The sequence below is a fragment of the Solea senegalensis genome, linkage group LG20, assembly GCF_019176455.1.
Source record: "Solea senegalensis isolate Sse05_10M linkage group LG20, IFAPA_SoseM_1, whole genome shotgun sequence".
Classification (NCBI taxonomy): Eukaryota; Metazoa; Chordata; class Actinopteri; order Pleuronectiformes; family Soleidae; genus Solea; species Solea senegalensis.
This window is the reverse complement of record NC_058039.1, coordinates 1,673,842-1,697,378: the sequence shown is the minus strand read 5'-3', so window position 1 is coordinate 1,697,378 and position 23,537 is coordinate 1,673,842. Positions and strand designations below refer to the sequence as shown.

General features: G+C 43.0%; 1 protein-coding gene across 1 annotated transcript in view; it reads left to right on the top strand.

Annotated features, from left to right (window-relative positions):
- The window catches only part of LOC122786808 (AT-rich interactive domain-containing protein 1A-like), a 71,980-nt gene that overhangs the window by 26,914 nt on the left and 21,529 nt on the right, over nt 1–23,537 (top strand). The window contains 6 exon segments of the mRNA XM_044053305.1: nt 3,396–3,803; nt 3,806–4,117; nt 6,963–7,079; nt 16,070–16,310; nt 19,693–19,767; nt 19,977–20,147. Coding sequence (XP_043909240.1) covers nt 3,396–3,803; nt 3,806–4,117; nt 6,963–7,079; nt 16,070–16,310; nt 19,693–19,767; nt 19,977–20,147 — 1,324 coding nt within the window.

Sequence of the window (23,537 nt, the reverse complement as noted above, 5' to 3'; positions counted from 1 at the left end):
TTTTGTAGTGTGGAATATTAGAATAGACTTGATCAAGTGATATTACTAACAGAAACAGAAAAACTGACCCATTTATTATTAACCAGTGGTTTTGCCATGTTAATTTCATCAGGAGGAAAGTACCAAGTGCTAATGGGGGTGTTTTCAGAGCACCCATGTTTCACAGGTATCAGCGTGTCTTCACAGAAAAACCCCTTGTTTTACACAGGGTGAGTGATCGTCCCGTGGGTAAACCTGGAGACCGGGGACCGGCCCCGCAGACGTAATTAGCTCCGTGTGTGGAGCTTCAGGACACGGAGCTAACACACTTTCAACAGTGGAGGCTGTTGAAAGTCGACAGGTGGCGCTGGTTTATGAAATAATGTTGTTTTAGCAGCTCGCCTCAGGATGAGCTAGCATGGTGCTAACGGCTAGCTCACTGTGCGGCCTTATAGCCTCTGATTTCAGAGGTTAAGGAAACATGTTTAATATATATATATAGTTTTTGATGCTCTGATGATGATAACCCACCTTCTGCTGTGTGTCAGGGGTAAACAGGGGTTCTTGTGCCAACTTATTGTAGTGTGAAAGAGATGGTGCCGTGTGGTGAACTGCAGCTGTTTTCAGCATCAGTCTGTTATTCAGATCCTGTTGAAGACAGAAATGACATATCAGGATCATCTCAGTGTATGATTGTTGTCACTTATCCATAATTGTTCTGACTTCTGTCTGCGTCAATGCTCATGTGGATGGTGCACCTTTTCCAAGGCTCTGATTCCAGTGTTGAGTCCTCTGCACGGTCCTTGCTTGTGTAGTCTTCTCTTCTTTCAGGACAAGTCTTGTAATATTGTACATGTGTAGTTTAACAGTTGAATAGTTTGGTACAGCTGTGTGTGAAGTGCAGACAGTGACTGTAAACAGAGGCTCCTCAGCTGACATGTGGGTTTGAAAGGGAGGGAAACCTTCATCTATCCAAACATCTCTGTAAACAGAACATAAGACATAATTATAGCTATAAAATAACACCAAACAGTAACAAACATTGTTGATTGTACTTATAGGGTCAGTAAACACATTTCCCCCAGTGTTCATGTCATTGAAGCTGCAAAAAGAAGGATAAATAAAAACCTATGACCATAGAGTGACAATTTATCTGTTTATGTTTATCTGTAGTGTGTGACACAAAATAAACGTTCTTGTATGTTACGGCCCTGGCCTCAGGGAACCAAGGGTGACCTCATCTTTCCAAAGAAAGCCAACATAAATCCACGTCTCCTCTTATAGTGTCACTAACTGACCTGTCTGTCCACTGTGAGTGCTGGACAGTGTTGAAGCTGCTGAAGATATTTCGTGGTCAGTTTGCTGTGATGTTGGCAGTGATCTCGTGCATTCATGTAATAGTAATTATTCTCTTTCACTCATGTGTCGGAAGAAGAGTTGACGTTTCATATTAGCTACTGTCCGTCTCACTGAGCTAGCTTGATGTCCTTCATGTCATTGGATCACTTGCTGGTGATCACTTGCCGCCTTCACGAATGCAGACCAGGGGGTAAGCGTTGTGCAGGTCGAGCTTAGTAAAAACAGTGGCAACGAGAGATGAGAGGCAACGGAAAGCGGTCCTTTATGGTGATATCGCTCAACTCTCTATAGTCGACGCAGGGGCGGCGTGTCTTGTCTTTCTTACCCACGAAGAAGAAGCCTGCGCCTGCCGGAGATGAGGAGCGAATGATGCCTTCCGTCAGAGAGTTATTTATACAGTATAAGTTTCCATAGCTTCTCTCTCAGGGGCGGAGAGGGAGTACAGATGACCTCTGGGTGGGGACCTGTGTGGGGGAAAGGAGGTCGCTTTGGCCTTGCTGAAGACCTTCCGAAAGTCCATTTACTCGAGAGGAACCCCCACGACATCTGGTGCTGGGCTAGAGTTGGTGGGTGATTCAGGAGTGGGGGCTTGCTCCAGAAGGACCTGGTGGCATGATGAGCTCCAACCCAGTATAGCCCCTATAGACCAGTCAATGTGCAGGTTGTGACGTCGGAGCCAGGGGAAGCCCAGAAGAAGAGGATGACGAGGAGAATGCAGGATGTGAAACTGTGCTGTTTCGTGATGGTTGCCGGATAACATGTGGATGGGCACTGTCTGATGCGTGACTGTCCCCAGGGGGCGACCATCCAGGGCGTTGGCGGGCACCGGATCAGGCAGGAGAACTCGACCGACACCTAGCTGACATGCTGGATCATCGTCAATAATGTTCATGTCCGAACCAGAGTTTATGAGGATGGCTAGGGTCTGGGAACCCTGGGGCAACAGCAGACATGCTTGACATAGGGGGCACAGGTTGGAGGAGGGTTTAGTGGTAGAGCTCACCAGGATTGGCTCTCTCTGCCTAGCCAGGATGCGTCGATCAAGACAGGACGCCAGCTCGATAACGCCGTCGAGCGAGGTGGGCAGGTCACGTGACACCATCTCATCTTTGGTGTCAGGTGACAGAGAGACATCATGACACTTAACTCACAGCAGGTAAAAAGGAAATGGCTACTAGCACTAAAGATTATCCTAAAACACTGCTGCTCACACTAGTAACACCAGCAGGTAACAGGGTAGCTGCAACCTGGTGTCTGACCATGAACCATGAAGTGCTCTGCAGACAAAAAGAACTGATACAACACAACTTGTTGTTGTGTTATTAATGTGTAGTAATTCTTTACCGAGCCCCCCCTTCTTTTATCACTCTTTCCTTACAAGGTCAGTGCTAATGAAATGAAAAAAAAGCCTTTGGCACACAGGATCAAGCAGACTATGACAAAAACTCATATTAAATGTATTTTTTCTTTTCGTGTCTGGGTTTCAGCCTGCCAGTACATTTAAAGTTCTCCTCATGTGTAGATCGTGAACTACACATCCTCACATCAAAACAACCATTTTTATTTTGTGATGGATTGAGTGTGGCTGAAATAGCATCATGTGTCTTTATTGCTGTGATATCAAGTTCATCGCCCCAGCCCTACGGAGCAGACTTTTACCCCATATGCCTGACCCGCTCCTGGCCAGACGAACAGCTCGCTGGCCCCCAGGTTATTTGGGTTTCTGACCCCTTCTCTAATTTCAAGTGTAATACGCAGATGAATACCAACATTTGATCAGTTTATATTAAGTAACATGCTCCTCTTTTATCTTTTTTATTCCAAGAATGATGAAAATGTGCTCCGTTATCTTTGCTGGTACCAAAATCAAAGAGTTGACATTGAATGTTGGGTTATTCTTTATATTTCGCATCTTTATGAAGATGACTGTATTCAGGTTGTTATTGACATTAAATTGAGGGTCTCAAAATAGTAAACATGTCAAATATTAGCAGTTTAATTTCACAGACAATTCAAATGTGTCTTTCCCTGATGTATTTTCTTGCATTTCTATCTAGATGTCAACATATGGACAGCAGGGTCCAGGTGGTTACAGTCAACAGAGCCAGGGCTACTATGGTCAACACAACCCCCCACCTCATCCTGGTCAGCAACAGCCTCCTTACCCAGGCCAACCCCAGGCCAGCTCTGGACCACCTTACCCACACCAGGGCCACCCTTCACAGCCTCCTGGACAACATGGCCAGCCAGGACCCCCTTACCAACAATCACAAGGTCCCCACGGCCCTGCTCCAGGCCAACCCACCTACGGCCAACCCTCACAAGCTCAGCCAGCACAGCCATCTTACACCCCTCCACAGCAGCCACAGCCACACAGCCACAGCCACAGCCACAGCCACAGCCACAGCCAGCCACAGTCACAGCCACAGCCACAGCCACAGTCACAGCCACAGTCACAATCACAATCACATCACAATCACAGTCACAGTCACAGCCCCAGCCCCAGCCCCAGCCACAGCCACAGTCCCAGACACAGCAACAATGTCCTGGTTCCCAAACTCAGCAAGGCCCTCAGGGGCAACCTGGATACCCACACCCCGCTGGACCAGGACAGCCACTGCAGCAGCAAGGACCCCCACAACAACCACACACAGGAGGTCCGCTACCTCAAACCCAGCAACCTCCAGGACACAGCCAACCATCACCTTATTCTCAGACACTGCAGCAGCAGCAGCAGCAACAACAGTCATCTTATCAGAGGTTCCCACCTCCACCACAGGTAACTTCATCTGAAGTGTGATATGTCTAAGTATCTGTTTCCATGACTGGAACTCAAGCAAGAGAGCTCATGCATGCTTTTTTACTTGAAGTGCGCCAGCACCACTTTTTAGACGGAACAAGGACTTGCAGTTTGGCACTTACTCTACTAGATAACGTCATTACTAGGAGTGTCACAATCTCCATTGTCATTTGAATATTGATAGAAACAATATCACAATCTCAACCTTCAAAAGCAGTCTGACATCCTGCATGTGCGACAGTTGTAGCCATTGTAATACAACTACACGTTACCTCCTCCCGCTAACCTGAAGCTACTGCCGACTAATAGCAACCACAGCTCAAACCCCGTCTCTCTTTTCTGAATTCACTGGTGGCGAAATATTTATAGCGAATGAAAACCACGGTGCGTAAGCGATGTTATTTATCTATATAGTTTGTGATAGCAGCGTCATGTGTTAAACTCCACACCCTCCCTGAACATGTGCAACACAAGTCCTCGCTGCATCAGGATTGGGTTTCACATGACCACTAGTAGACTTGTGCACGTGTTTCCTGCCACTCAGGCCAGCTGAAGAAAACATGGAGTCACCAGCCGGTAACCCCCCGCACGGCACACTCAACACACCCCATCGCTGTATCATTCACAAGAAGAGTGCTACTGGATGTAACATGTAACAACGCAATTTGTTCACTTATTGTTGACCTGTAATTTAACTGCAGCTCAATTTAAATGAGTTTGAACTTTCGGAAAAAAACTGACAACCCTAACAGTTCTATACCTTTACACATTAAAAAATGACACAGCATAAATTCTGAGATTAAAGTCAGTAATAGTATTCTTTTCTATTTTGTTCATATTAATTACATTTGTTTCAAACTCTTTCTATATTTGCACAGAATATAAAATAATTTGGAGCGCACTGTGCTGTGTTTTTTGTGTTATTTTTGTACAATCCTAGCTAAACCTCTTCAAAATAAAAGAAAATATGGAGATATTATTTTTAGCGTGTATCACCCACTCCTACATGTAGCCTAGCACAGGACGTCTCCACATGCATCATCAGGACATGAACGTAACGAGGGAAACAACGCTGTTGTCCTCATGTGGAGTGAAACGTCCTGAAAATTCAACTTGTGCTAAAGCTATAACTGGCACTGCAGGCGTAACCCTGGATTTAAGCATTAATCAGGGCGCTGGAGCAAGCTAAGAATTGCTAAACTGGAGGTTATTGGAGGTCAGTACAGAGCGACATGACTCTCTATGACTTCTCTTCTCTATTTATCACTTGTTATTGTTCATACATTATTTCAGTTTGACAGTAAGGCCTTAGTGTGGTACATGATGCCACTCAAGACACCATGTAGATCAGCGGTCTCCAACCTCTTTTGCGCCACAGACTGCTAAATTTATTAGCAGCGTCCTCGTAACATCGCGTGCAGTATCCAATGATACTGCACAGAGCGCAGCCGTGCGTGCTGACCAAAGGACAAATGTGAAGTCCCGCCTATTCATTGCGTGGTAACGGAGGACCCAGATGACACAAGCCAGGAGACGGGTGCTGCGTCAGCAGCAGCAGCATCTGTCATGACTTAAATCCACAACACTGGCAGAGTTATTGTCTCAAACAACAGAGAGAATCTGGTCATTTTTCAAAATAAAACATTGTTCAGAAACTGATAATAAATAAAGACGGAAATAATGTAAGTTATGTATTCTTTGTCTGCGGCCCGGTACCAGTTGACCCACAGACCCGTACCGGTCCGCGACCCGGGGGTTGGGGACCACTGATGTAGACTTTAGTAACATTAGTAATCATAATAATCATGACATAATAATAGCAATGATCCTAGACTCAAACTACACGAGAGCCAAAGGGACGGAGGATTAAGAGAATTGTGACACCTCTAGTCATCACAGAATTGACAAACAACACTGAATTCATATAACAAATACACATTTACCACATTAATCATGTGCAGTGTGTTCACACATGAGTGGGAGTGTGGAGGAGCTGCTCCTCAGAGAGATGTTGTGTAGTGTAATCCCCATAAAAACATCAGCAACGCTGAGTATTCACAGAACCACTCTGTTGTAGAGCCAGGATGTTAGAAGAAATATTCGACATCTCTCCATAACATCATAATATTTGGATTGTAAGAATTTTATTATGCACTTTTATAGATTTTAATCAGAAATATGTCGTTTATTCATGTTAAAAATATCAATTTGATTCAGAATTGATGATTGTGATGCTCTTTCTTTTGGTCATCAAATTCAGTTATCATCAAATACTGCTGCATGTGTGTTGAGAGCATACATAATACCAATGTTAAAGAAGCTGCACCTGCTAATAAAAAAGTGAGGTATCATTCTCTTACTATGTGACAGCCGGTGCTGATACTTAAAAAAAATAGAAAACAGATTGATTTAATCTGTTTTTCTCTTCATTTAAATTTGAACTTATTTTACTTTTTAAATACCCATTTTAATAAATTTGTTTATTATTATTTGTTTCTTCTTGAAGATTCTGAGCACACTGTTTGTGTACAATATGAATGATAAGGAAGGTTCAGGGCCGATGTGTGAATAATTCAAGTTCAATGACATTTTTATTTGTCAAAAACAAGTCAGAACACGCATCACACCTGCAGTGAACTAAACTCAAATCCAGATGTTGGTGTGGAACTAAGCTGTTCTTCTGTCAGGTCTTTTTATTGTAGCACAGACACAAAGTGAACATAATGAATGAATGAATGATATTGCAATAAAATCACATGTATCCTGCCCAGCATCAGTCATGTCAGAGAGCCATTAACCTCTGCTTTCTTGTCCCTGTGATCAGGAACTTTCCCAGGATTCCTTTAGCTCACAGTCCTCTGCGCCTCCTTCCAACCAGCCCATGACTTCCAGCAAGAGCAGTCAAGAAGACGGCCTGCAGGCTCGGCCCTCCAGTCTCCCAGTGAGTCCTCCGTCATCTTTGTTTAACATGAGGTCAGAACCCTGATGTAGCACGATGCAGGGATTAAACAGGAGAAGAAAGTTGTTTTGGCCATTTAATCTTTGATTCTTATCATCTTCTGATGATGGGTGTGATGGGTAGGTGTCGCTAACGCTGGACCTGTGGTACTGCAAGGCTTGTGTAGCTAAATTAGTTCTTTAAAAACAGCTGTCAATTAATGTCAAATTAATATAACTGTACAGGGAAATATATAGTGTGCAACATAACGTGCTAGTGAATAAAGACTGTTTCTGTTTCTTCACATGACGCAAAGTTGTTTACTCACCTCGTCATCTCCACACTTCACATGGGGAACGAAAAATTTGTGCGTGTTGTGATTGGTCAGTTGTCTTATCAGAGTCAGTTGGTCTGTGAGTGCACAGACTGTTGCACCAGGACAGAGGATACGGCTAAATGTGCAGGTTATGAATGAATGAATGTGTTTCAGCTAAAGTTTCTGACTTTTTACTGAAAATAGATAAAACGTGCACAAAGGCTGTTGTGAAAGATACATTTAGCATTATAGAGAATATAGGATCAGGTGTAGGCATGGGAATTTTATCTTGATTATCTTGATCAAACTATTGCAATTTGCTATATTAGGCTTGTGTAGCTAAATTAGTTCTTTAAAAACAGCTGTCAACTCGTAATCTAATCTAATTTATTCTCTTGGTTTTGGTACTGCGCCCAATTCTCCATCATCATTCCATCAACTATCTTTTTTTCTTCCATTTTTAGGTTTTGTTTCATGTTTTTAATTCACATGTTTTACTGTCGGAATGAAATCGTTTTATAACAATTTAACAACGACCAGTCAATTGGAAACTAACTTTAAAAAGTAGAGCAGTCATAGAGAGTCATGGAGATACATGTGTTGCTCTGAAGCTCCACTGAATCTGCACTGCTCACACTAACTGTTACACCGGTGATGACAGAGGGGCGTGGCCCACATCAGCAGCACTGTTACTGTTAGTGGGAGGAGTTAACGTGTCAGCATACTACTTTTTCCCCCAATGGTACGCCTGCAGGATGCCACACTGGGGGCGTGGTTAAGTCCTCAATGATGAGATTGTGACAGTTCAGAGGGCGACGCCCCTCTTGCTGATACACCCTGACTTACTGTTCCCACAGTGATTCACCAGGTTCATACCAGACATGTACACACCCTCTCTTAAAGGGCCAGACGCATGTATGTAATGGGTGGATTATAAATGTATGACTACAATACAAAGTATCAATCTGACGATACAACAGCTGTTCAAATCACCGTCTTCTTTTAAAATGCTGAGTTGAAAGTGCATTTACACACTACACTCCTCTAAAGGGGCCCCTCTATTATTTTTGCTTTAATCCCTGAGGCTGTGGACACCAGTCACTTCTGTAGTTTGACACATAAACAGAAGAAGTAGTCGCTCAGTGTTCTATGTCCATGCTCCCACCCCTAATCTGGACGTGTATGTGTGTGTGTGTGTGGTGAGCTGACACCAGCCGAGGCCCACTTCAGCCCCTGCAATCAAAGCCTTACCTTTCAAATGATATTTAATTACAAATGACATGTTAATGAGCCTCAGAAATGAGGTGTGTGTGTGGCACAGGTTGATGTGTGTGTGTGTGTGTGTGTGTGTGTGTGTGTGTGTCTGAGGCACAGGTTGACGTGATCATTTTTGGTCACAAATGTCACTTTATATTTGTATGTCGTAATCTGAGTACAGATGTTTGGACCACTTTATTCTGTCCAAATCCGAACCATATCGCACAATGTTCCCTGTATTTTTACAGGGAACATTGTAAAGCGCACTAAAGCGTACTCAGTGGTTCTCGCCAATAATTCTGACAAAATGTGTTGTTTCATTCTGAAGGAAGCAGACACACACAAGTCACACACCTTATTATTAAATTATTAGCGAACACCAGCATTTATGAATGGTAAATGGTAAATGGTCTGTACTTATATAGCACATTCACTCATTGACTTACACGTTCATTCAGCACATGCAGCACATTTTTATTATGAGCAGACGTAATAATGAAATGTTGTGATAACTCTATGATCCATCCATTATGGTCTATGTTGAGTTGTTGTGGAGGACACAGGTAACTGCTACCATGGACAGCTTCAATAGCCTGTGTGTTGTATTCAGTGTACTATGGTAAATAGTCAACTCAAACTGTAGGTCAATCAATGATCACTTTTAACTTATTATCACATTTTGCAAGTTTTGTATTTTCAATAAAGCAATATAAAAAAACATATAAAAAAACAACAACAACATGCTATTTCTATACACTATATCTCTGTTTCCATCCATTATTTACAGCTTTATCCTCCACTGGAGGGTCGAGGATGTCTCTGTTTCATTAAAATCCTTTCAAATTTGATTTCATGACACTAAACAAAGGGGAGGTAACTGTGGTACTCTACCACCTTAGCAGACAACATGTGTGAGGTACACACACACAACTGCCCGTGGGTGAGTTGTGGTCACAGGCACTGTGTTGGTCACCACGAGGTTAGGCTGTCCACATGAATGCAAGGACATTAACCTGTGTGCGTGTATGTGTTCAAACAGCATGATAGGTTTGTGTGAGGAGGGAGGAGGGAGGAGGGAGGGAGGGAGTAAGAGCAGCAGGGGATGCCCTCTACATACTGTTTTTACGAGCAGGCCAGAGCTATTTTTACATCCGTGCTCGTCTTGTTGGGGATTCCCTGTGTGGGCTGTGAGAGATGAATTAGGTGAAGTTGTAATGTTGCACATACACATACACTTATTTTTATAGGAACAGAAGTGGTTTGGTTCCTTTTGACGTGTCATCACAAACAGAACTGATGCACTTCTGCATAAGAGCTGCAGCTGACAGCACCTGAAAGATCAGTGATACATCACATGTGAGGTTCAGACAACATGAACTCAACCCGCTCTCTGTCATGACCAGGACCAGAAATTCAAATATGTGTCAAACTTGACCGTAGTGACGCTACTTAAGATTGAAATATGCATCTCTAAGAGACAAATAATGTCGTAATAAGTAAAACAAAATGATATAAAAACTATATGATATAACTCAGTTTTCTTGGTCTTTGAGTAGGAAAATGGCACATTTAAGTGAGCACTATCGATACGATAAAAACACTGAAAACTACCCAAAAGTCCAAAACCCGATTCTTTCAAATTAATATAACTGTACAGGGAAATATATAGTGTGCAACATAACGTGCTAGTGAATAAAGACTGTTTCTGTTTCTTCACATGACGCAAAGTTGTTTACTCACCTCGTCATCTCCACACTTCACATGGGGAACGAAAAATTTGTGCGTGTTGTGATTGGTCAGTTGTCTTATCAGAGTCAGTTGGTCTGTGAGTGCACAGACTGTTGCACCAGGACAGAGGATACGGCTAAATGTGCAGGTTATGAATGAATGAATGTGTTTCAGCTAAAGTTTCTGACTTTTTACTGAAAATAGATAAAACGTGCACAAAGGCTGTTGTGAAAGATACATTTAGCATTATAGAGAATATAGGATCAGGTGTAGGCATGGGAATTTTATCTTGATTATCTTGATCAAACTATTGCAATTTGCTATATTATCGCAAATTGACCTGTCCCAGGATTTGAATCAACCCTCGGGTTTCAAGCCCAATTCCTTTCCTCTTGGCCATTCATGATGGAACAATTCCATTTGATACAATTTAGGGCTGCAACTAATGATGATGTTTTTAATTGATTCATCTGACAGTTATTTTCAGTGAATGAACTACTTGTTTGTTACGTAAGATATCAGAACATTTTGAAAACATGGAAATGTCTTGTTCAGTTTTAATGATTTACTTGTTATATGGAGCAAAGAAACCAGAAAATATTCACAATTAAGAAGCTGACAGATTAGAAAGCTTGTTTTAATTATTGATCAAACACTCAATTAAAATAAATCAATTAATAATTGATTAATCGAATAATCAGCGCAACTCTAATTAAATTACAATAAGAAATAAGCTGCACTTCCAAAAACACAAACACACACACACAAGTCCCAAAACACATGCAGGACAGAAAAGACACATACAATTCACATTTGTGAATATGCAGCGTTATGTGTTTTGGGTGGTTGCATGCGTTTTGCCCCTGTCAGCCACCGTACTTTTTCTTTGTAGACCTCAAAATAGGTTCAATTGTTAGCAAACACACGCACACACTCACACCGTGGCATCACCCATTATCTGACATGGAAGCAATGTTTGACACACTTCACAGAACTGTTTTTAATGAGGTTCACTTACTTTCAAAAGCCACTTAAATCTGTTATTTTCCACCGTGTGTGTGTGTGTGTGTGTGTGTGATATCAGCGGTGTTGTTTTGGTCTGCTGTTGTGGTGCACACATCACCACCAGCACATACATGCGTCTTAGTCTTCTTTGCAGCTATTCCAGTCACATTCATTTCAAACTGGGTCAGGGACCAGCTGAGGTCTGGCTGAAGCACAGCTACATGCTTCTTGTTAGCAATTTTGAGGTCAAGCTTTAACATATGATGACCAATGGCATCATCATATCAGCAGAGGGCGCTGCTGTGCAGGGGAGGATTATACAGTGTGTTCCCTAACATATGAAGTAGGCAGTACCATTTAACATGGACGGTAGTCGAGGCAGCATCTGGTGCATTCTGAACCGATACTGGCTTTTTCTAGGAAGACTTAGCAAGGCTTGGTGTGGAGCTTTTGAAAATGTTTGGTAAAAATGTGGCATTCTGAGGCTTTTTGTACGACCATTATGATGATTCATCAAGTAAGGGCAGGTAACTGAAAATGGGCAAGTTACCACAGATGCAGAACTCTGTGTTACATGCACCTAAATGACAATTGTTGGCCAAATCGAAAAAAATTTCCTGTGCTGTGGCTCCTCCCTCTCCTGTGTTATGGCTCCTCCCTCTTCTGTGCTGTGTCTCCTCCCTCTCCTGTGCTGTGGCTCCTGTGCAGTAGCGATGAAGTGCAGTGGATAAAACGTGTTGACAGACTCATAAGAGTGCACGTTTCAGCGTGGTCTCAACCTCTTTGTGTAGAAGATGCTTTAATGCTAAAATGAAGGGAATAACAGTGTTTAGTTCACTGCTCAATGGTGTGAAGTGAATGTTCAGTGAAAGCTTCAACCCTGTGACCGATTCTTGACCATTCTTGTCAAGAATCTGCTGATACTGAGAGGAATTCATGTGGCCCTCAACTTTAACAAGGTTTCCAGTCCCTGTGCTCGCCACACAGCCCCATAACATGATGGACTCTCCACCAAATTTCACAGTAGGCAATAAGTTCTTCTCATGGAATTCAGTGTGTTTCTTTCACCATGCATACCTCCTCTTGTTCTGACCAAATAACTCTATCTTAGTCTCATCTGACCACAGTATTTTTTATCCCAAATGCTTCTGGCTTGTTCAGATGTGCTTTTGCATACTCTTCTTGTGACAAACACACAGAAAGGTTTTTTGCCCCTCACCCTCACAATGAGCTTTTCCTGGTTCAAAGTACGCTGGATTGTGGAAAGATGAACAACGACACCGTCAGTAGCCAGATGTTCTTGTAGTTCTCTGGAGGTGGCCTGGGGCTTGTCTGTGACCATTCTAACATCCTTCGCCTGTGCTTTTCCTGTATTTGTTTTGGCCTACCACGTCTTTCCTTCACAAGGTCTGTTCTTGTGGCCTTCCATTTCTGCACTACATTTCTAACTGTGGAGACAGACAGTCCAAACCTTCTTGATCATTTCTTGTACCTTTCTCCTAATTCATGATAATGAATTCTCTTAGTTTTTAGGTCAGTGGAGAGTTGTGTAGATGCCCCCATGTTACCACACTCACAGCCAGCAATTACCTCTGTTAAACAACCTTTTTCATGATCGATTCCACCTGTCTTTGTAACTGAAGGTCTCACAAGCTAATCAAAGCAATTTGGTGCTGCAACCTGTCAGCTAGAAATCCCTACAGGTCTTGAAATGAATGTGATTAAAAGGGTGCCCAAACTTTTACACATACCATTTTTTACATTTAATTTTATCATAATTAAACTATGTAATGCTACTCTAAGAATTTTGGTCTGGAAGAAAATCAAATCTTGTTGCTGTGACCTTCTCTTATAACGTTAGAGCAAACCATCATAAAATCTCATAACTATTGCATACCACTGTATATTTATTTGCTAATTACTTGGAAAAATGTTCATGTCTGAGATCAACAATGCAGTAGGATGAAAAGATCCTATTGCAAAGCCACTTACAATAAGTGCATTTAAACATTTGGGTACAAATAAGAGCTAGAAGTAAGTAAGAGCTTCAAGTAAACCAAACTATGAAGTGCTAGTCATAAGTGCTGCTGTAACAATGTAAATGTCCCCACTGCGGGACAAATAAAGGACGATCTTAAATCGGCAGAAAAAAAAATCACATAGATCTCACTGGACCAGAAGAGTTAAAATATGCAGTTTTAAAATGTCTCTTATTGTAACTTTTTTAAGAGCTACCAAACAAACGGAGCCTAACAGTTGTAGCTGCAGCTCTCAACAATAACAACACCCAGCAAACATGTCACAGGGGCCATGATAAATGGTACGTCACAACTTTGTAATCAAAGTGCTGTTAGCTCTCTAGTGCTGTTAGCCCAGCTGCTACACCACACAAATGTCCTTCTGGGTGCTAATGCTACTGTTACTGACAGTTTTGTAGGTTTTGAAATAATGAAGGCCCTGCCATTGACACTTTTTCAGCTTTCTACTGGCCCAACTTCCCGGGATCTCACCTTAACTATGGCAGCCCTATAGGGGAGTGTCGGTGGTGGAAGTTGAAGAGAAAATCAATTTTCATAAATCCATTTATTGCTCAGCCTTAACATCTATCTTCTGCACTGATAGTGGCAGCAAACAAGTCTCTTTTTTAATCAAAAAGCTGCTTTTTACTGTTTAACTATTTAAGTCGTCTCTCAGGACTTCCTCTCCTATGGCACTTTTCCATTATACAATTCCGTGGCTTGGTATGGTTTTCCATGACTATAGTACATCCTCAACATGGTCGTCATGGCACTGCTGCATGAAACTGCTGTGATGTCGTCAAACACACTAGTAAATAGTGACTTGTAAAGCATTTCTTTTCATTTATTTGAGTTAATTTTCTTGTTAAATGATTGACACATGTCTTCTTAACTGATCTACAGTTAACATTGTTTGATTCTTGTGTCGGAACATCCCACTTATGACTCTCCCAGTGATGACAGCAGTCTGTCTGGTGCCCTTCCTTTGGGGTACCAGCGTACAGTGGTATAGGTCAGACAGACAGCTGAGTGGGCGACAGACTTTCCCTTTTCAGAGCTGTCTTTGAAAAGGCCAAAGACAGCTCTGTTGTCTGTTGGGTCTTGTTCGATGTCCTCTTTTGTTGTTGTCACACTAGTAATAATAATAATATGTAGTATTTATGAGACACTTCACACTGCAAAATGATCTCAAAGTGCACACAGTAACAATAATAACTGTAAAAAACAGTAGGAAGATCAAAACTGTAAAACAAGTAACATCGAAACATTGAAACAAGCAGCGTAGCACCATAAAAGCACAACTGAGATAAAGAGGAACGTTGTTTTTAACAGTCTGTGGTGCCCTAAGATGGTCTTACAGTCCCCCATTGTGGGGGTCTTAGTCCTGGTGGGGACGAGACATACTGTTGGAAGAGCGGAGGGATGGTTCTCAGGTGTGTGGTGACTCTGTTCAAGGCTGTTCCTGTGCTGGGAGCGGTTGTTGTGTTAAGGTGGTCCTGTAGGTGGACCTTGGAGAGGAATGGGAGGATGGATATGGGCCTGGAGTTTACAAGGATTTCAAGGTTAAGGAAGGGTTTTTTGTGAAGTGGTCTGATTATGGCAGTTTTCAAGGCAGATGGAACATGACTGGTTTCTCACTGTGGTGATCAGGACTGTTGGCGGAGACGTGTGCGTTCACCAGAGCTGTAGGGAAGAGGTTGAGGGGCACCGTTAGATAATGTCCATGACCTCCTGCTATGATGCTTCTGGGAAGGAGCACAACAGCCTGGGGATCCTCTGTCTTACCCAGTGCATTAGCAAAGTTCAAAGACTGAACTTTAATGTAATGTGCTAAACCTCCTCATCTGGAACCAAAGGGATTTACTGGTCTTCATCATCTCCCCCACCATTAAAATACAAAACTTAAAATAGAAGTACCGTTAAATACGTTCTTTAAAAAATGAAAACTCTTATCAACAGGTTGCACCAAAGCTCACAGACCCAGCAAGGAGTGCATTAATCAGAGCAGAGAACCAAGAGGGAATCTGAGAGAAGTGCAAAGCTCCAAGTGTGTGTCCAAAGGATCCCTGTAGGCCATACACTCCACACTAATCTGTAAGCATTAACCTGGTTTTGGTGAAGGTTAATGGAAGTCGATGCAGTGTGTCAGAAAAATAGCTGTACACACTTGGGATGCACCGAACCCGAACATCAGGAAACACTGAAAGAAATGATTCTAAATAAATTCTGTACCATTGTTTTTAATCTAATGGACTGTGTGGACTTAGTTCACTACAGTCAAGGTATTGCAATTATATACACCGATGTATAGAATAGTATTCATGCTTCAAAGAATAAATCAATTGAGAATCTATGAGAATATTTAGGAGGATCTCATGAAACATATCAGGCGCTCTGTGCTTCTCACAGTCTGGATCGTTTCTCTACGCATTGCTTCATCCTCACAAGTCGTGATCTATATGACGAGGGTCGAGTACGGTCGTGATGACGTGCAGGGGATCTGGATCTGAGTAGATCTTAGTCCAACATGTTGACAGACAGCTCCATGGTCCATTTCCACGTCTTTATGTAGAAGATGTCTTCACATGAGCTCATCTCTGTAGTTCACTGCTCAAAGAAACAGACCCTCAGTGTGTGTGTGTTAATAAAACCCTTGTTTCTGTTTTCAGGATCTCTCAGGCTCTATCGATGACCTGCCCACCGGCACAGAGGGGGCTCTGAGCCCAGGTGTCAGCACTTCAGGGGTGTCCAGTAGTCAGGGCGACCAAAGCAACCCGGCACAGTCACCGTTCTCTCCACACACGTCTCCTCACATACCAGGCATGCGTGGGCCCTCGCCGTCACCAGTGGGCTCTCCTGGGAGTGTCACCCCGTCTCGCTCCGGCCCTCTGTCTCCTGTTGCTGTGCCAGGTAAATGAAAGCATTCAATACAATACTGACACTTTTATGTCTTGTATTAGAATGTTTGCAAACATTTGTATATCTGTAAACTTGGGCCTTCAACCACTATCACAAGATCTTTATGATACATCGCGATACAAAATCTGTGTCTTGAGATGTTGAAATATCCTCTGCATCACTGTGTAAATGTGGAATAGAACGTTTGGATGCATATAAATAGAGCAAACATCTCTCATCTGCCTTGTGTTCAATTCAATTCAATTCAATTCAATTCAATTCAATTCAATTCAATTCAATTCAATTTTATTTGTATAGCTCCAAATCCTAACATACATGATCTCAGGTCTCTACATAGACAACATCAAGGAGAGCAGAGAAACACAACAGTTCACACAATGAGCAAACACTAGTCATCAGTGGAGAGAAAAAACTCCCTCTTAACAGAAGAAGAAATCTCTGACAGAACCAGACTCAGAGATGTGCGGTCATCTGCCTCAACCGGTTGGGGTGAAAGGAAAAATGGGGGACAGTGGAGAGGTGGGGGACAGAAAATGGGGGGAGAGAAAGGACAAGAGGGAGATGAGGGAGAGACAGAAGAGAGAGAGAGGGAGACCAGCAGCAGATACACAACAACTGTATCAGGTTACAAGTTTATACAGTTACTGATATCGACTTTTTAATTATGGCACAATATGTGCTGTAGTCTCAATACCACAATCAAACCACAATCAAACAAGAGCTCAAAACTAAAGTTCCATCAACAACAACACTCCCTAACACATTACTTTCAACAAAAGACTTGTTTTCAGAATAGTGAAATAAAAATAGTGCTGTGGGCAAACCACACAGGTCCAGTTCATTTTCAGTCATGTGCTTCTGAGCGGCTTCTGTTGAAGTCTTCTATGTGAGCGGCGACGTTGTAGAACTGGTCCGTGTCCGTCCCCTTTGATAATTCCAGACTCTTAATTATTAAGTACGAAGCCACACAGCGAGCACGAGCTAGCCATTAGCACCACGCTAGCTCATCATGAGCTGCTAAAACAACATTATTTCATAAACCAGCGCCAGCTATCGACTTTCAACAGCCTCCGTTTGTTAATTATACCCCAAAAAGCAGCCATGCCAAGAGCTTTGTGTGTTTTAAATGTGTCCTGAAGCTCCTCACATGGAGCTATGTACGTCTGCGGGGCCGGGCCCCGGGCTCCGGGTTTACCTGCGGGACGAGTCGCTCACCCTGTGTGGGTTGGGCTAATCCAAAATAATGAAAACAAGGGGGGTGTTCTCTGAAGACAAGCTGTTGTTACCTATGAAACACAGGTGCTCTGAAAACACCCCCATTAGCACTTGGTACTTTCCTCCTGATGAAATGAATCAGAGACTGTATGAAATTAACATGGCAACAAATCCAATATTCTTATGTTGAAGGTTAAAATTGATGTAACATTGGTTAATAATAAATGGGTCAGTTTTTCTGTTTAAGTCGTGCTGATAGCGTATCGGATCAATATCAGTATCGTATCGGAAGTGAAAAAGTTCGGGACATCCCTGGAAATAAGCCTTGTTAAAAGTACAGAAGAAAATAAAACATACTTGTTGACAAAACAACAGAATTGAAAGTAATAACAATTTAAAGCTGACAAAGTGAGTCTGCGGTGTGATAAATAAAAGAAAAACAATGAAGCACACACCGACAGATTATGTCCGTTTGTTTAGATTAGAACACGATAGTACTAGTCTATCACAATGAGGAATAAAAGAACAGCATACAGATGCTTTTTAAAAACATTTTGTCTTTCTTAAATTGACCTTAATGACCTGAAACTCTGCTGATTAAGAATGTCACAAAATACAGTTCTGTGCAGAAGTCATGGGCCATTAGATTTGTTGTTTGTGTAACGCTATAATGATGTTAGTTTCATCATCCATTCATCTGGGTCAGGGTTCATTATTTTCTCATTAGTTTGCTTCATAAAATGTTGATAAATGTCAATCAGTGTTTCCTAAACTGTTCTCAAATGTCTTGTTTTGTGTGTTTTGATTTCTTGAAGCAGAGAAGAGCGAAGAAACCAGAAAATGTTTACATAATAATGTAAACCCCGTAAACCCCAATAATTCTGACCCAGATTATGGTGATGATCATTTTTCCCTTCTTAGAAATGTATTCGTCAAACTCCATCACAATTAAAAAGATATGGACAAACAAACTTCTCCCTTTAGGGCGCCACAGTCACAGCGGCCTCCATGTTGCAACAAAATGACTAATCCCTCTGATTATGCCAATAAAGAAGGTTTTTTTTCACTTAATATTGGTGAATTTAGTAATATAATATTAATAACAAAGTCATTTTCACTTAATGTTGGTGAATTTAGTAATATAATATTAATAATAAAGTCATTTTCACTTAATGTTAGTGAATTTAGTAATATAATATTAATAACAAAGTCATTTTCACATAATGTTAGTGAATTTAGTAATATAATATTAATAACAAAGTCATTTTCACATAATGTTAGTGAATTTAGTAATATAATATTAATAACAAAGTCATTTTCACATAATGTTAGTGAATTTAGTAATATAATATTAATAACAAGGCCACACGGTGGTGTAGTGGTTAGCACTCTCGCCTTGCAGCGAGAAGACCCGGGTTCGAGCCCCGGTTGGAACAAGGGCCTTTCTGCATGGAGTTTGCATGTTCTCCCCGTGTGTGCGTGGGTTCTCTCCGGGTTCTCCGGCTTCCTCCCACAGTCCAAAAACATGCAATGTGGGGATTAGGTAAATTGACACACTAAATTGACCGTAGGAGTGAGTGTGAGAGTGAATGGTTGTTTGTCTCTAGCTGTGTGTGGCCCTGCGATGGACTGGCGAACTGTCCAGGGTGTACCCCGCCTATCGCCCGATGTAGCTGAGATTGGCACAGCACCCCCCGCGACCCTCTGGTGGAGGATAAAGCGGTTAGATGATGACTGACTGAATATTAATAACAAAGTCATTTTAATATTCTCTTTTTCTTAAACATTTACAAAATCACAACTAATGACAGGAGGAACTCAGGTCCTGACTGGAGGACGCCTACATCAATATTGAGAGATGTTAATAATAATAAATGAAAACGTAAGAATGATAATGTAATAAAGTAAACGCTCCATGTTCACGCTGTTGGAGGTATTTTAAGGACATATTCTCGTGCAGCAGCAAGCTTCCACCCTCTGTGTCCCTGTAACACCTGCTCCTCCTTCTCGTCTTCATCTTTCAGCTAACTGTGGCTCGTGTGCGTCCTGACGCCTGAAACAACTGGAAAAGATTAATGCAGAGAAACGATTTCCATCTGAAACCCATAATTGAATTTGCTTGACATGGTGTTTAAGCCTCTGCTCTTCTATCCTGCAGGTAATCAGATCCCATCACGGCCTCCCAGTGCACATTCGGACAGCATCATGCACTCTTCCATCAGCCAGGACAGGGGTGAGCGTGAGGACATGCATTATTCAAATCAGTGTTCCTGTGTGTCAGAGAGCCACGTCTGTAGCTGCAGCGAGGTGTGACTGTTTGAATGTGTGTGTGGTTGTCAGGTCAGGTGAGGGTGACACTGCTGTGTGTTACTGACAAACAAAAGAGTCAGGGTTTCAACACAGACGCACACTGTGACTCACGGTGTTTCTCCCACTCCACAGTGTACGTGCGGAACCCTCAGATGCCTCCGTACGGATCGCCCAGTCACCCTGGTTCTGCTTTATCTCCACGTCAGTCTGCTGGAGGCCAGATGCATGCTGGGATGGGACCCTATCCCCAAAACACCTCCATTGGAAACTATGGGCCTCAGGGGGGCCAGTATGGCCCACAAGGTGAGGCCCTGGGGGCATAGTCTTGAAAGGCTTTACATCCATTCCAGCAGGGTTTCATTTGAAGTGTGTCCAGATCAGCCGGTCAGGTCTGAAACACAGGTTATCTGCATCTACTCTAGCACACCACAAAAAAGTGGCTTTATAAAGTCATTTATTGTTTGAACAGCCATTTACCTTCCACTGTGTTCTTTTGTCAAACTCTAAATAATTAGAAATCACAAATATAAAGTAGCCTGTCGCTCACACACTTGTTCTCCTCCAGTTTAGTTTGGTGAAGAGCTTTGCTATGGCTCTAAATTGCTTACGCGTTCACCGCTAACGTTAGCTTAGGCTGCACTCACGTCGGTATGCTTTGCATTGACGTGGTAGGCTAAACTTGAGCTGCTTCGGTGCTAAGCTAACTCCTTCTATCACTTTACCGTCGGGGCGTTTTTGAAAGGTAAATGTCCCGTTCATTGGGCGGAGAACTCTCACATGCTCTTCCATGTTCACCGCTCCTCTCTGTAATCACCACTCAATGACAGCTCATGTCCACTTCAGGGTGCCACTGACCAGTGTTTTCAACCCTTACAACTCAAGCACAAGAAGCACAACACATAAAAACTGATTTTACAAAAAGAAATCGCATACAGAAACAGTCAAATTAGAGATTAGAAATTAGATTAACACGACACATAACATGCTAAATATGACTGTAATTAATTCATCGCAATTAACGCGATGATTGAGATTATCGCTGAGTTACACCCATGTATATGTATATAAATATAAACATATATACATGTATGTATATATGTAACCATGCTACTGTAGTAACCATGCTACTGTAGTAACCGTGCTACTGTGGTAACCGTGCTACTGTAGTAACCATGCTACTGTGGCTAATGCCAAAACCATGCTATGTAAACCATGCTACTGTAGTAACCATGCTAACCATGCGCTGTGGTAACCACTGTAGTAACCATGCTAGTAACCATGCTACTGTAGTAACCATGTAACCGTACTGTATTAACCGGTACCCATGCCAACCATGCCCTGCTACTAACCAACCATGCTAACCGTGGTAACCATGCTAACCGTGCTGTAACCGTGCGCTGTACTGCAGTAACCATGCTGCTACTGTGTTAACCATGCTACCGTAGTAACCATGCTACTGTGGGTAACCATGCTACCGTAGTAACCATGCTACCAGTAACAATGCCACTGTGGTAACCATGCTACTGTAGTAACCATGCTACTGTAGTAGTGCTACTGTAGTAACCGTAGTAACCGCTACTGTGGTAACCATGCTACCGTAGTACTGTAGTACCATGCTACTGTGGCGTAACGCGTAACCATACTGTAACCATGTAACTTCTGTAGTAACCGTGTTACTGTGGTAACCATGCTACTGTGGTAACCATGCTATTGTGGTAACCATGCTTCTGTAGGTTAATGTGGCCATTGTGGTAACCATGCTTCTGTGTAACCGTGTTACTGTGTTACTGTGGTAACCTGTGGCTACTGTGGTACCGTGTACTGTGGTGCTGTGTGCCATGCTACTGTGGTAAATGTGGTAACCATGCTACCGTAACCGCGGTTACCGCGGTAACCGCACCCGGGTAACCCGTGGGTACCGTGCATACCGTGGTAACCGTGCTACCGTGGTAACCGTGCTACCGTGGTAACCTTACCGTAGTAACCTTGCTACCGCGGGTAACCGTATACCGCGGTAACCGTTAACCGCGGGTAACCGGCTACCCGTAACCATGCTACCGTGGTAACCATGCTACTGGTAACCATGCTACTGTGGTAACCATGCTAACCATGTACTGCGGTAACCGCGCTACTGTAGTAACCTTGCTACCCCGCTAAGCGTACTGTGGTAACTGGTACTGTAACCGCGGCTACTGTAGTAACCGTTACCGTAGTAACCGCTTGGTAACCGTGCTACTGTGGTAACCGTGCTACTGTGGTAACCGTGTTACTGTAGATGAGAACTAATGAAAAGGGATTCCACTGCACGACTGTGTTCCACTGTTTCTGCGTGAGCTGATGTGTTCACACCTGGACCTTCAGTGGAATCTACACAGGACTGAGTGGTTCCGATCGGGAAGCACAAATATAATTATATTAAAGGGGACATATTATGCAAAATCAACTTTTTAACCATTTCAATACTTATATTTGGGACTCTGGAGGCCCTACCAGTCGCCAAAGTGTGGATAAAGAATACTCAGTCATGTTTTCGTGGTCCCCCTTAGTGTAAGTATAGGCGATAAAACGCTCGATGTTGAATTCCCTGCGCTTATGACGGCAGCATGCACATTCCACCACGAATGTTACCGCCCACCAGTAAGTTTACTTCGCGAGCTCCACCTTAGCTCCACCTTGTCCCTGCGAGAGTGCAGGCGAGGGAGGAAGAGCGGTATTATGTCAACACAGTGTTTTACAGAGGATTTTATATATGAAGCTAATGTGCCGGATAAAGTCAGCAGACGTGTGTTCGTGTGTTCGCACCACTTCACATCAGACTGCGGCCAGCGGAAGCCGCATTTAGTCAGGGGACGTATTTCACCGACGTACAAACACACACATTGTTAAGAAAAGGTCACATAGAGGTCATAACTGACCATTCTGACACGTCCTAATTTGTTCAGTACGTCCTCCATGACCGGAGCACAGACTCAGTCCGATACAATCACATAAAGCAGCTGTTTATGCAGCTCGCCGCTGACGATCAGCGGTGACGCAGAGAGTGCAGCTCCGCTGATCGCCACCGCTGATCGCCAGCTCGCCGGAGCACCGGAGCTGGTCAGCGGTGGCGAGGTTTCCGGTCTGATACAGCAACATGCAGTTTATTCAGCTCGCTGCGCGTCGCTAAGTGTTTTTAACTGATTTACAGTTGGACAGTGTTCGGCTCGATCCTTATGTAGGACGTCTCTTCCTGTGACGGCACTCTCGCTGTTTTTTGCGCACGCTGCCATGTTGATATTGTCAGAGAACTTGTGGAGGGAGGGGGAGACGAATAGAGCTGTAAAGAGGACAAATCAGAAACCCCCTGGAAGAAGTGGGTGTGTGTTTGCCTGTGTCTCATTTGCATATAAAGGGACCATGCACGAAAACCGAGCGTTCTGAAAGGGGCGGGTTTAGCAGGGTTATTGAACTACTATGATTCTTCATCCTTATGGTATTTTGACCACAGCATGTCACTGACATGTTCATTAGGACACCAGGGAACTATTTTAATGGGGGAAATAGGGTATAATATGTCCCCTTTAACCTCACAAACTCAGAGCAGCCAAAGCTCTGTGCCCCCCCATGTGATCTCTGGCGCCCCCCAGGTTGGGAACCACTGCCATAGAGAACAGTTGTGGTTTTAATGCAGAGGTTGCTCTGGGAATACAAACA